At 39.1% G+C, this 14,466-nt stretch overlaps 2 protein-coding genes and 1 non-coding gene across 10 annotated transcripts in view; all 3 read right to left on the bottom strand.

The window, feature by feature from the left end:
* Positions 1-651: 651 nt before the first annotated feature.
* Positions 652-723, bottom strand: trnae-cuc (transfer RNA glutamic acid (anticodon CUC)). The gene has a single exon. It is a non-coding gene; the product is annotated as a tRNA-Glu (tRNA).
* Positions 724-3,699: 2,976 nt separating this feature from the next.
* Positions 3,700-7,801, bottom strand: LOC120473840 (serine/threonine-protein kinase pim-1). The gene is made up of 8 exons (XM_089135360.1): positions 7,303-7,801; positions 6,549-6,709; positions 6,409-6,459; positions 5,890-6,268; positions 5,621-5,797; positions 5,318-5,448; positions 4,971-5,195; positions 3,700-3,992 (listed from the first exon to the last, which is right to left on the bottom strand). The coding sequence occupies exons 3-6, from the start codon at positions 6,424-6,426 to the stop codon at positions 5,345-5,347; spliced, it is 678 nt and encodes a 225-aa protein (XP_088991486.1). The 5' UTR covers positions 6,427-6,459; positions 6,549-6,709; positions 7,303-7,801; the 3' UTR covers positions 3,700-3,992; positions 4,971-5,195; positions 5,318-5,344.
* A 1,241-nt stretch (positions 7,802-9,042) lies between these two features.
* The window catches only part of trip12 (thyroid hormone receptor interactor 12), a 62,472-nt gene continuing 57,048 nt past the window's right edge, over positions 9,043-14,466 (bottom strand). For all 8 annotated transcript variants that reach the window (XM_089135368.1, XM_089135367.1, XM_089135366.1 and 5 more), the window contains 3 exons: positions 13,988-14,082; positions 10,819-10,922; positions 9,043-10,705 (listed from right to left, as the gene is read on the bottom strand). In XM_089135368.1, coding sequence (XP_088991494.1) covers positions 10,509-10,705; positions 10,819-10,922; positions 13,988-14,082 — 396 coding nt within the window. In that variant the 3' untranslated portion in view covers positions 9,043-10,508. The remainder of the gene's footprint in view (positions 10,706-10,818; positions 10,923-13,987; positions 14,083-14,466) is intronic.

Raw genomic sequence — 14,466 nt, forward strand, 5'->3', positions numbered from 1 at the left:
GAAAAATCCTGGAATGTTTTCATCTAAAACCTTAATTTCTTTTCGACTGAGGAAAGAATGACATAGATATCTTGGCTGACATGGGGGTGAGTAAATTATCAGCAAAAGGTTTTTTTTAAAGTAAACTACTCCTTTAAATTTTAGGTTTAGGTTATAAAATAGGTGTTTACTAACAATGCCTTGAGCACGGACACAAAATATTTGTGGCGCCCTCATGTGACCAACCACCAGTCACTTTTTATTGAACGTAATTAATCTTTGGCATTAAATTGAATTCTATTTTATTTTTAATACTTTTTATGTGTTAATTTACACCTGCTTAAAAGAATTTTTAAACACAAACTCTGATTGTACTTAATTGGTCCCAAATACCTTGGCTGGTAGGCTACATACCCTAGCAAGAAACTGTTTTAAATACAATATTCATCTTGTGCGGGGGTGTTGTTGGTTGGTTGGTTGGTTAATATGCACACACTTGTTTTGTAACATTTACAACAAGGTTTTGAAAGAATTGCCTGCAATGCATCCTTCTTGCAATTGCGTCGCACGTCACAAGTCCCCTATGGTCTAGCAGCAAGATGCATTCCCTGGTACATGCTGGTCTGCAGCACAATGTCTGTGCGTTTGATCGCTGAAGGACAAAAACTCACATTCCCTGACCGGGAATCGAACCCGGGCCGCGGCGGTGAGAGCGCCGAATCCTAACCACTAGACCACCAGGGAAGGCTTGTCAGCACAGGCCTTCCACTGTTCTGATATTTTATTTCCAACTTCTCGGCATGAAATGTTATAATAATATAAACATAAAAACATACTCCCACTACTGTATATAAATGACGGGGTTGCTCACTGCACTCTTTTCTAAGCTGCCAGCATGAAATGTTCGAGTGGCCATATTGGTTCTCAAACAAACGCAAGAGGGCATCATAATGTACAGCCAAAAACCTTCACGTGAATCACCCGATTTTCAGCAGATCAGCGGGACAGGATTAGCCTACGTTATTAGATATATGAATCATTTATTTCGCAGTTTTAGTGTTTTCGGTCACTGACGGGCAGGATAAGCGATATACACGAATCGAGATAATGTATACAATATCACGATAAAGCCGCTTGCTGCTTGTTTTTTGATAATAAAAAAATCATTTCACACCAAAAGTCCAGTTGATAAGCCTGAAGCTGAAGGAAATGCAAATTCACACCTGTACATTAGAGAATGCAACTCAAACACAACTTTCCGATGTGCAGCCATTGTAGAATATAGGATGCAGGTAAAGAAAGCTCAACACTTATTTCAGCAATAAACAAAATAAAATATAGCTGCAAGCAGCAATACGGGGCCAAGCCCTGGAAGGCATCGCAAATAATACATCAAGCTACAAGTACAGCAAGCACAGCAGAACAGCAATTACTGTAAGCACAGCATCACATCAGTTACAGCAGAACAGCAAGAACTGTGAGCCCAGCAGCGCAGCAAGCATTTAAGCACCAACAGCAGTGCAGAGCCGGAAGAACAAAAAAAAATTGAATGTACCTAAAGAACAGATAGGTTTAGAAGTAGCCTAGTACAGATAAGATGAAATCAAAATGAACAGGTCTGATGAGAACGAATGAAGTAATAATAAAAAAAAAAACATGTTTATTTCTAATCCAAGAGTAAGAACGATTAGTACAGCTCTTTCGTGGATAATAAAGGACTTAAACAGACAACTTAACATAATTTTAAAATTGACCCACACAGGACTCAAACTATAGGTCAGGTGATGTCACTCATCACGTTGCTCAACTTGTCACACATGCATCTACACTGCTGCCGAAATTCAATAATTTCAAGAGACAGTCAGGTCAAAATTAAGTATTTTGAAGAAAATGCAGAGCATATTGTATTTAAAAGGTTTGATTAAATCATCTAAAAATTGGTCAGATTACTACTCATTACCATTACATGTGTGCAAATTTTCCTACTTGTGCCACTGACAACCACTCTGGGTGAAGAAGAACAATTCAATTTACGTAGAAGATTTGCATGTTGTATGCGACAGCTTCAGATGAGATCAAGGCACAATGCCTGGAACAGATGCAACTTTCACATCTTTTCCTGCCACAGTACCTCATGCGGTCTGGGCACGTGTCACACTGAGTGGCGAACCCACGCCGCTAAGCATCGGGATCCGTGGATTAACACATTGAGCTAACCAGATTAGCATGCTAGCCTAGCTTGATGCTAATTTAGCTTATGACGTGGTACATCCAATCCTGGCAAAATAGATATGCTCGGATTCGACATGACGCAAGAAATCGATAGACACCAATTTTATAATATTGTGACAAACTGTTCACAAGTTACAGCCTCTGAACCAACTCTAGGTCGACCTTGTTAAATTTGCAACATCATTACTTTTTTTTTCAGTATAGCAAAAAAATCGTATAGTGTAAAAACACAATGCATAAGAAGCACAAGTATAAAAACACAATGCATAAAAATACAATTCTTTTTATTGAAAGTAATGTTTTGTTATTTTCTCACATGGTTCTTGCGCACGCATGAGTTATTACATTATTGAGAAGAAAGAATTTTAACTCAGTAGTTTAAAAAATGTTCAAGTTGTCACCCAACAACAGTGTCCAATGGTGTGGATGAAGGTTTCTAGCACATTCTGGGCCAGAACGCTTTTGCGCCCACTTCAGGCGTATTTGTTTTGCAAAGTGCCATAAAACCATGGCGAGGTATGTACGAATTTGACGCACCGAGATGAAAGAGCAGACTGCCTGACACGGGAACTGAAATGGCTAAATGCGCTTTCCGTATCATGCATATGCATTCATGGGATGGTCAAGGGGCAACATGACATCATGACTTTTGCGTAAACATACACGCCACTTTCAAATCAAGTGGCGTGTTATCTATACGCATTTTAAGCTATCCGCGTGTATCCGCGTATGTTTACGCCATTAATGTCCAAGTGATTCCGCGTGTATGTACAAGCCTTTAAATGTCAGAGCGAAACGAAGCAAAATGTAGATATACATCTGGGTTTTTTTTTTCATAAAAAACCTCATAAACGCTATAAACCCCAGTGACGAGTAGGTTTAGGGACGGGTCATATATTCATATATTAAGAAATAACGTTAAGTCAACGGTGTTGATAAACACACTGAAAAGCGATCACATAAAGAGATGGGAGGGGAAGCGTAAACTGTATGTTTACTGTGTGTATTCCGCGTTGTACAGAAAAAGCCAGTGAAAGCGCGCCTCTATTTTGTGCTAAATATTTTCCGCCTCTCAAAAGCAGGCGTAACTTACTGTAGGAAGCGGGTTTCCTGGCATATGCCTCCTGGTGAAATGGCAGTAACAATCCGAGCAAAAAGAAGACATAGGCTGAGGAGACGACGGCTGAAAAGATTTTTGCCACGCAAGAATCACACTTTTTCAGTTGCGTGAAAAACGAAATTGTAAGGCCTGCTAAATCGATCCAATGCCGGTTCTCGATTAGAGGTGAAGGTCTCACGCGTGTTCCGTCTCTTCCCATGGCAAAGGGACTTTTAATTAAATGCAATACATTTTATCTTATGTATTAACTCGTTTCATCTGACTCCATAAAATGAAATAGGTTTTTTCAATGATATCTGTGCATCATTAAATATAAGTTAATGTTTTACTATTCCTTTTAACTCTAAAGAAAATAAAGTCAAAGTCTGTTAGAATAATCAAATATAACAATTTATTATGTCAGGTAAATATATTATTACAATTCCATAATCAATTGAAAGATAATCAATGCAAACCATCAAATGTTCAAGAACAAAGAACTTTAACCGAAATACATGAACGCTGAGTCTCGACGACACAGCATTCACGGGCCGATCTGAGCCTCGAGCTCTCGTTGCGTTTTCCTTATTTAGCCAGAACTCATTTCATATGTAAAACATGAGTTTAGTGGAAATTTACTGTGGTCCCCTCCCGAGACTTATTGGAGGTAGAAGTTGACCATCTGCAAGGAAAGGTGGAAATTAGCATTCAGACAAATGGTCAGAACGTGTTAACTCAAAGACACACCCTTCTGTGTGCAAGATATACCAGTCTATACCAGTCACCCTGAGACCTTTAAAATGATACTAAACACAGTCCTTAAAGATAAAATTCACATTAAATATTCTTGTGTGAGTTTTAAGTGTTACTGACTGCGAGAGAGAGAGTGAAAGAAAAATGTAGATGAGGTGCTCAGAGGAAGGGTTGTAGGAAGTCAAATGTTAATTTCCAACGAGCCTTTTGTTTCAGAGACCACTGGTCAGATATTCTCTCTTCAACCATTTTTTTCAGCCTTACAAAATCATTAATCATTACAGATTAAGCAGCTACGCAATATTACAGTTACTGGAAGAAATCAAAGATGACATCGAATCTCCGACTTGTTAACAACCTGCAGTTGTTCAACTCCTCGCTACATTAGCATCAGGATCATTTCAACCAGTCATAGCATCACGCTACTAGCGCTGCGTTCGCAAATGTACGTCCATCTCGCCCTCTGTCTTTTCGATGCAAGATCAGTGCAATTCAATTGAACTCTTACCCGACTCCATTTTATTATGAACTAGAATTTATTGTGAAATACTAAGCGATTATCGGTCAACGTCTAACAATTTTTTCTGAAGCTTAATTTCACTTAAGAGTCTCACACTGGCCGTTAACGCAGATCTCACTGTCACAAACACTGATATTATTTCTTTTTTTTTTAAGTAACTTATATTAATGATTAAATCTATAAAGTAATGTTACTTTGCTCGTGACATCAAAAAAAGTAATCTAATGCGCGCATTTATGCACATTTTTAACAAAAGAACAATTTCTGAAACATTGCGCGCTTGGTGGTCGACGACGCTATGCTTTGTCACCCCCCAAGCCCCTCTTTCATCGCCAGCGAGCAGCAGTGGCTGTGTCCCGGATCGCACTGACACCTCTACACACTTACTCTGCCCTTTGACGGAAGCAGGTCCGTGTTGCACCGCACGCTCAGACCTCACTCCAGGCTGCTGTGCCGTCCGGGTCGGGTCCCTGCATTCCACAGCGCTGCCCCACCTCGGGCCTGTGGTGTTTTGTGCAGTTATAATACAAAGCACAAAACGGATTAGAACCAGATTCCATTTGGACATCCCAGCATCCGAAGTCTTGATCTCTTTTTTTCTTACAGCATGGCCTGAAACAAAATAAAGAAAGTTATCGTCTTCATACGTTACATTTAGAAGAGATTTGACTTCAGAATTGTGTCACAAACAATAAAGATACAACATATAAAACAAATGCATAATAATAGGATACCTCTTCTAAGCCATTAGTAGTAGCTGATCATGGGCTCAGTGACTGAAACCATGGGTGGGGCAGGATTTCCTCCAAACTGATCCGCCGGCTTGGTTTCAGCTGCAGGAGACGCTGAATCAGATCACAGCATTCTGTGCAGAACGATGAGAGACAAAGAGAGACGGGAGAGTCAGATTATAACCTTGAACCATACATCTGCTATTTTTGTAATAAGCTGTAAGATTTGAATTTCTAAACAGTAAGTTCAGAACTTCCAGAATTCCTGGCACAGGTTTGATCTTTTTGTGATGGATAGCATCTTACCGTGTGACAAGTCAGGATGATTCCAAATGCCAATTTTAATCGCCAGCAGTTCAATGGCTTCTGGATAGTGTCCACACACAATTCGGAATAAGAGGACTCCTAGTGACCACACAGTTGCAGGATTCCCGTGGTACCTGCCCTCTATTCTGAACTCAGGGGGGCAATATTGTGCTGTGCCTGAAGGAAAGACATGTCTGATGAGTAAGCTTCAAATATATTTATAGGACATGCTACAGTCTTAAACTACAGTTTTAAGTCATAATACAAACCATTATATTTATCATATGCAGATTTCTTCAGGAGATCCCCGCATCCAAAGTCAATCAGTTTGATCTCTAACGTTTGTGGATTGATCAGTAGATTCTCCATCTTAATATCACGGTGGAGAACTCCACAGGCACTGCACGCGTTAGCGGCGTGCGTTACCTGCCACATGACAAGTCGGGCTACAGATTCATCGACAGTTCCTTTAAAGTCGTTAATGTAGTTATGCAGATCTGTGCAGGGTGAGGGGCGTTCCAAAATCATGACGTAGTAGTCCAGCTTGTCCTGCCAGTCCAGTAGCTGAATGATCTGTGGAACTTTAGGGTCCCTGTTAACCAGGATTAACAGGGCGACCTCTATCGGAAGGGGTGCGGGATGACCAGGCTGGAAGAAAGATAATTTTATCAGTGTTAGATGGGGGTGCTTTCCCAAATAAAGATTTACAGTAGCACAGTCTTGAACAAATTGTTAACATGTTTTAAATTTAAAAATGTCAATGAACATGAAAAGAGTAGTCAACTTACAATGGCAATGTACTGCATATTCCTCGGCTTTCTGGCGATTTTTACTGCCACCTAATCAACAAAAAACAAAACATTTGTCAAAACAAGTGCACTAAAAGTGGACATAATATACACTAATATTGTAAGTAGAATAATGATACCTCAAGGCCATCCTCCAGGCGTTTCCCTTCACAGACGATGCCGTATCCTCCCTTACCAAGTATTCTGCCAACCTGATACCGGCTCAAAATATTTGGCGGATTTGCAGGCGGCTGAGAACTTCTCTTCTTGCTGGTGGTACCAGTTGTCCATGTGTTTTCATCTGTGTTTAAAGATTGAAAAAAAAAAGTAATGGATTACAAATCGGATCCTGCCCTTAATTAAACTTCAATCAATTGCGTTTTGAAATAATGTGTGAAGGTATGGATTTTTTTCTTATGATAATTAATGACACGTGATTCTGAACAGAAAATCCCCCTATTCTTCAATAATGGATGGGCATATTTAGGTTAAAGTGTTTTTGAAGCACAGAGCTGTAGTTAACAGAGTAACCAGTTACATGACTCATAACATGTTCATTTAATTTAACGTTACCATCAGTGCTTCTCTCAGTAGTCTGGTCCTGCACTTGCTGAAGCTGACCTGGGCTGGCTAATGTCTCAGAGGAATGAAAAGATGGCAGCTTTTCAAAACTACTCTTTCTCTCCTGACTATCATTTCCCTCACTAACACGGTCACACTGATGCTACAAAAAAGAATAACGAAATACAGGGTTATTGTCAACATAAACAAACTAAAGAGATTTCACTCCAGATTGTGTTCTTATGCCACAACTGATAAACAACATATGAAAACAAAAGCAAAAAAAAAAAAAAAAAGACTCATTTATAGCTGATATTAGGCTCAGTAAGTTACCTTAAAACATCCGTCGCTAATCCGCCGGCTTGGGTCCTGCTGAAGGAGGGGAACCTCGTCAAAACTCTCCTTCTTCCTCCTCTTTCTCTCCAGCCCCTCGTCAAAACTCTCCTCCCTCCTCCTCTTTCTCTCCAGCCCCTCGTCAAAACTCTCCTTCTTCATCCTCTTTCTCTCCGGTCCGTCGTCAAAACTCTCCTTCCTACTCCTCTTTCTCTGGGGCACGAACACCTGAGCGCTGCCAGAACTCATTTTTTCTTTTGAAACCAATGATAATTGCCTTTCGAAAACAGCAGAATTATCAGTAAGAAAACTGAGCTTTCTCTCTATGACGTCATAGATGTTATTCCTCAAACGACGCCAGGCTCGTTCTAAAGATTTTTGCTCATAGACATAAACAACTCTTTTACATTAAACGAAAAAAGAGTTTTCTGTCCACATTCATTCATTAAATCCAAAAATTTAGTTTTTTTTAATTCATTTTTTATATAGAAGAATTTTTATTTTGATTATGTAAATATAATAAAATGAACGATAACTCAGTTAGCCTGATTAAAACGTCAATACCCCCCCCCCCCCCAAATAAATAAATAAATAAATAAATAAATAGGGAATCGCCAAAACAAGAGAATGATTCTTCATTAATTTAGTGGAAGTGGTGAATGTAGCCTTTATATTGACAGGCTCATGACGAGTTTGTTTTTCTATTGCATTTGCATATGATACAGTTAAGCAATATCACACGATCAAGAATGCAGAATACTGAAATACAGAATACACATTGAAAATGCGAAACAGTTCACATGATCAATATTCATATGTTTAATAAACAAGTCACTCATTCATTTAGACGGTCGCCTGCTGCCATCTACTGGCGGTTTAGTTTTGTGTTTAAAAGTTCTTTCCAACATTTGATTTCTTCTATGTATATTCCAATAAATACTTAACCCTCCAGTTACCCTCAAATCTGACAACACTTTTTACCCTCTGGGATCAATTTGATCCCAGTAATTTAAACCTCCACAATATGATTATTTTTTTTACAAAGGTTTGTCTCAGTTAATTTATGTCTTTGTTGACTACTTAAGTAACGTTTTAAGTTGACAAAGAGCCCGGTGACCCCAAGGAACACCGATGCTACAAAATTTGTACAGGGCTTTGAGAAAATGTTAGCAGGTTAATTTTATGTTTACAGAGTTTTCCCCATTAAATTAGGAAAAGTCATTAAATCTGAAGCAATGTTTACAGATGTTAAACATTGAATGGGGTCAAATTGACCCCAAGGATAATAGGAGGGTTTAAAACAATTACATAATTTAATGCAGTTATAATTTTTCAGTGTAAATTATATAATTTGACTGGTTACAGCCCTATATAGTGTCTTATTATTTCACTAAATTTCATTTAGTGATCAAATTTAAGAATTTAAAGTGAAAGATGACGCTTTTAAAATGATTAGGGAAAAGGCCCTTTTGTAAAGATTAAAACATAATGAACATGCAGATTTGAACATGTCAAAGCTAAATGACCGATCCAACTCCAAAGAACAAAAGCACGTGAAAAGGCTTAATGTTGAACCCTGGGTTATATTTGATATAGTTTTATGGTTATGTGGTGAGTAATAACCATGAAACCACACATCAGACCAGGATTTTCTCTGATTTGTAACTAAGGACTAAAGCGATTACCAAAGCCCCAATGTTGGACTCATTAAGCTGCAGCTTGGTCAGTAAAAGGACAGGCTGAGTCAAACAATTACTTTATTTATGTTCAGGTAAAAACATGAACCTGATGCAGTAAATTATTGCAGATCTTAGAAACCAGCACATGAACAATGAGGACAGGAGAGCGCACAGCAGCACCTCCTCCTGGCCACAGACTGCAGTGCACACCACGGTTTGTTCCAAGCCAGCAGTGCAAAAATAAACTACAGCAAGAGGAAAAAAAGAAACAATAGAAAATAAAAAAAGCAGACAATCCCACCTCAAACCGGGTGTGAAACCTGCATATAAACTTTATTTTATTTAATGAACTTTTTTTTTCTTTTTTTTTTTTGAAATGCAATCTGGCCATGAAACCATAAAATAAGACCAGCCAATTCTTTTAAATGAATTTCTTGTGCTCAGCTACATTATGGGATTAAAGCCCGGCTTCATCAGCCAAGCAACTTCAGCAGGCCCATCATTAAAGACCTCGGGTTCCCAGAAGTCCAGCAGAGGCACACTACTATAACCATATAGGAGTCTATTTACCCAACTCAATGGATACAGCTTTTCAACATGGAGCTGACACTCTATGTGAAATGTCGGCCAGAAAACAATTTCAACTTGGGTTAAAAAAACAAAACAATAATAATAATAATTATAATAATAATAATAATATTATAAAGATACTACACTTCCAACACTACCCGCATTCAACCAACTGGAACTCTTTTACACGTTCAAAAACCCTTTCAAATAAACAGGAGGGGAAAAAGCAACACAAGAGAAATAAATGAAATGGAACCAAAATGCAACAAGACTCCAGGGGTATAGTACAGAACAGAGGGGAAACTGGGCAGGAGAGCACACAGCTATTCTATCAAATGTGTCGAATAAGCAAAATCTGCAAATGTTTGTCTGTACAAATGATCTTTGGAGCTATAGGAACCCTCGCCGGCTTGATGAATGCCCCCTCCCCAACAGGAACACACAGTGAAGATGTCATTCACCAGTAGAGAAAAACAAAAACAAAAAAAACATCCCTTTATTCTTGATGCATCAGACAGCAACGCAAGATTTAAAATGTCACCCAGGTTTTTCTCCTTTCTTTTTTTTTTTCAGATTGAACATCTCTCAACTACTGATATATTTTAATAATCTGCTCTGAAGTGTTTTATTTTTTTAAACATTTCTTTAAAAAAAATGTTTTTTTCTTTTCTTTTTTTGAAATCTGATGAGTCGCATAACACCCTTTCCTCCTGTTTAGGAGTCAAAAGGAAGTCTCTTATGTTCTATTGTTTAGTTTCTGCAAGCTGCTTTTCTTTAAACAAGTAGGCTGTACATATTTTGCCTCAATGTGGGTGTTTAAAAAAAAAAAAAATGAAAAAATGAAAAAGGGGGAAATGAAATAGGAAGAGCAACTCTAAAGGAAGAAGTCACGATTTGTGTGGTTCTGCAGTGAGTTGATTGAAGGCCATTTTGAGTGTGAGGGTGCAGGAGGTGAGATCAAGACAGATGGAAAGACTGCTGGCCCTCGCGCGCAGCAATCAACAGTTTCTCGCGCATGATCTCGATGCTGGAGTAATCCGGCAGTTTCAGGTAGTTCACACACGTCATCACCGACGGGAGGAAGTCGTCTGGGTTCTCCGTCGACTCGAACGTCTTCCGGACGATGGTGAGGGGAGGGTTCAAACTCCGGAATCCTGAAAGGCAGCAAAGACAGAAGGCCGCGTTATCTCTCTGAGAGCTGATCCCCTCTGCTGTCGGGAACACAAAAATCACACCGAAAATCACAATGATTGAAACTGTTGCACACCTCCGACAGGAAGTCTGGGGCTCCCTGTGACAAACTGCAGGAAAAGTCTCTGCTGCTCCCCATCAAAACTGCTCAGCACCTCAAACAGGAACCGCACTGCACGGCTACAGACAAACACAAAAGTTCTGTCAAACAGCCAGGGATGTTAATAATAGTTTGTCTGATTACAATGCATTTTGTGATTACGCATCTACTGGTTTTGTTGTTAAGGCTGGAATACACTAACCCCTGGTTTCACAGACAAGGCTTATGCCTGGAACTAAAATGGCAGTGCCATTGTTTCGTCTCAAGATTATAAAACGATGCATCATACACTAAATGGTTACAGAGGAAAAACTGGCACTCGTGCTTGACTAGAGGATGGCTACAGGCTTAAGTCATTCCGAACACAAGAAACACAGACAAAAACATGTGCCTGGTTGCTAAAAGATTCAAAATATTAAGACAAGTTTGATATCCTTCAACTGGATTCTGAAGCTAGACAAAATCAAAAGTCTTAGTCCATCAGGCCACCCTTAAAAATATTCTTGTTTGCCGTAACCCGACAGACCCTGTCAATTTAGGGCCGACGCATTTTTTTTTTTCCCCTTTTAGTCCGACCGACTTGCCGGTTGTAACCTGCGTTCAGACAGACCGATTATTTTTTTTTTTTTACTCTTCAAACGACTAATTCAAATTCAATAAAATAATATTAATTATATTTTAGTTAGTATTGTGAAAGTTGCTTATGTCTACAAACGTAGGCTACGTTCTTTCTTTTAAATAAAAACCCGTGGCGTCATAGTCATCCGATTATGTTTACACCATTGGTTTAACGTTACGCGTCACACGTATGTTTGCTCGTTTCATTCAGTGTTCCCGCTTGGTACCCGGTATTAAAAAGGCAACGGCGCTGAATATCAACCATTTCTATATATAATATATAATAATAATATTAAACAATTCGTCTGTGATTCATTTTGCTATTCGCAGTCCAGAACAGAGAGCGAACTCTCACCCGGAGCCACAGCGCGCACAGCACGACAGCCCTGCTTAATGAGTGACAATGAGGACAGAACGTGGTTGCACTTTAGATCTGGGATATTATTATAATTGTATTTTAGATTTCCGCTTTCAAAGATTATAAAAAGAAGATATTTGAGATGAAACCATTACAGACGCATTCTGTCTAGCGCAACTTCCTTCCCTTCACAGCGTTGCGCTGTCATTTCTTCCTAAAACCCAAACGTACCGTCAGAATCAGCACGATTGGTGATTGTTGTAAAATGCAGTCTGTACTGTTGCTAAACTGCGGACGCATTCAATCATTAAAAGAGCTATTAAAAGCACAAAAGTCTGCTCAAGAGACGCTGTTCACAAGGCGACGCGCGCTCCGAAATGCACTAAAACGAGACAAGTAGGCTATAGCCTCATTTTGGGCTTCATGTGCGCATCTAAACCATCAAATATACATAAAATATAAAATGACCTGCTCTGAGATTCATTTAAACACAGTTTATGTCTTAATTGTACATAAATAGTTGGGAGAAAATGATGGTGCATCAGTCATCTATTACAGTCGAGTTCTGCATTCAGTCTTAAAGGGTTAGTTCACCCAAAAATGAAAATTAAGTCATTAATTACTCACCCCCATGCTGTACCAACCCCGTAAGACCTTCGTTCATCTTCGGAACACAAATAAAGATATTTTTGATTGAATCTGAGGGCTGGATCACTCTTCCATAGACAGCCTGAGGGACTGCCTCTTGACGGCCCAGAAAGTCATTAAAGAAAAGGTTTAAATATTCCATGTGCCTACAGTGGCTCAACTATAACTTTATCAAGCGACGAGACTACTTTTTGTGCGAAAAAAAAACGTAAATAACGACTTTATTCGACTTTCCATTACTTCCTTATGGGCGCATGCGCGAGAACTGAGACGAGACCGTTCTTCTTCGACTACTTTTTGTTACCGGCTGCTCACCGCTTAGGAGTTTTACCGCCCCCTACCGTATAAGATGACGTACTGCTTGTAAACAGAACGTTTTGCGCCTCCGGCTATATCAGTACGTCATCTTATACGGTAGGGGGCGGTAAAACTCCTAAGCGGTGAGCAGCCGGTAACAAAAAGTAGTCGAAGAAGAACGGTCTCGTCTCAGTTCTCGCGTTATTAAAGTCGTTATTTACGGGGTTTTTTTCGCACAAAAAGTAGTCTCGTCGCTTGATAAAGTTATAGTTGAGCCACTGTAGGCACATGGAATATTTAAACCTTTTCTTTTAATGACTTTCTGGGCCGTCAAGAGCCAGTCCCTCAGGCTGTCTATGGAAGAGTGATCCAGCCCTCAGATTCAATCAAAAATATCTTTATTTGTGTTCCGAAGATGAACGAAGGTCTTACGGGGTTGGTACAGCATGGGGGTGAGTAATTAATGACTTAATTTTCATTTTTGGGTGAACTAACCCTTTAAAGGGGCAGCCGTCTAATAAACATGTGACGATTGAGCCAGTAATGCGAATCAAACAACAAAAGGCAGATAAAAATCACTCACAGCTCTTGAATGAATAACTTAAACTTTAATAAGCATTAATCTAACTATGATTAACAATGCAGTGTCATTTTACATTTGATTACTAAATTAAATTTCTTTTCAGACAGCGCGACACACTTAACTGAAAAGTAGCTAATTTTAGACCTTCCTGAAATTAAAGCACTGTGTATACAGGCTAATTTGTATCTTTGTTTAATTGTATTCTTTGTTTGACCATGTGTTTTTACCTATCTCATGTATATATGCACAACAAATAGATATTTTATACATTTTGTGACTGGCCTAAAATGTAACCGGTCATAGGTTGCATTAACACCTAGCGGTGGATGCACATTTTGAAGACCCAGTCAGTGACGTCACAATATGCATTTTTTTAAAACAAATTCACGATCACCATGACCAAAATTGTACTTTTTTTTTTTAACACTGAATCTTGAAAAAAAAAATATATATAGACCTACCTACCGACCCTTTTAAAAAAAAAAAAAAAATTGCTGTTACTGCAAACCAAAATATTTTTAAGGATGGCCTTTAAGGATGGAGTGATTTTCTGCTAACTTTGTCATCCCCGACTGGCTCCGACTACTCCAGACTGTAAATCTGGGCAAAAGTATTGTAGTCATGCCGGTGTGTTTATATACCTGTCGTGCGTGTAGCCGTGGTCTGGTCTGCAGCACTCCATTAGTGTCTTCACATCCCAGGACTCTGACTTACTGCCACATAACAACTGATCCAGCTGTAAAGGGAGAGCACACACAAGAAATAAAGGCCATTTCCACCCTGATTTTAGCCCTCTTTATATGGCGAATGCTTACTGCTATGATTGGAACGCTAATGAAACATTACAGCTGCCAAGATTAATTAATTTTTAAAAGTGTTGGTGATAAAATTATATTTAGACCCGTTCCTGTTTCATACGTCAGTCGAGCACACGAATGCAATGACCTCACCATTGCAACATGATTTCTGCACTCATTATAACAGCACAAACATGATGTAAATAAGAGATTTGTGCAGTGTAGACGGCGTTGATTATAATGTGAGTTTTGGTGAGAGCTTGCGCTGCTGAAGTGATTGATTACAAAGGGAGCATTCTTTGATTGCTTTCTGTATATAATTT

Source organism: Pimephales promelas, chromosome 10, assembly GCF_988280905.1.
Source record: "Pimephales promelas chromosome 10, fPimPro1.hap1.1, whole genome shotgun sequence".
Taxonomy (NCBI): domain Eukaryota; kingdom Metazoa; phylum Chordata; class Actinopteri; order Cypriniformes; family Leuciscidae; genus Pimephales; species Pimephales promelas.

Bases quoted from the DNA above. Each gene is read 5' to 3' on its own strand.
- LOC120473840 (XM_089135360.1), bottom strand. The intron at 5,798-5,889 runs GTTTGTATTATG...TCTTTCCTTCAG, and splicing joins TGCATATGATAAATATAATG to GCACAGCACAATATTGCCCC. The intron at 5,449-5,620 runs GTAAGATGCTAT...CGTTCTGCACAG, and splicing joins TCATCCTGACTTGTCACACG to AATGCTGTGATCTGATTCAG.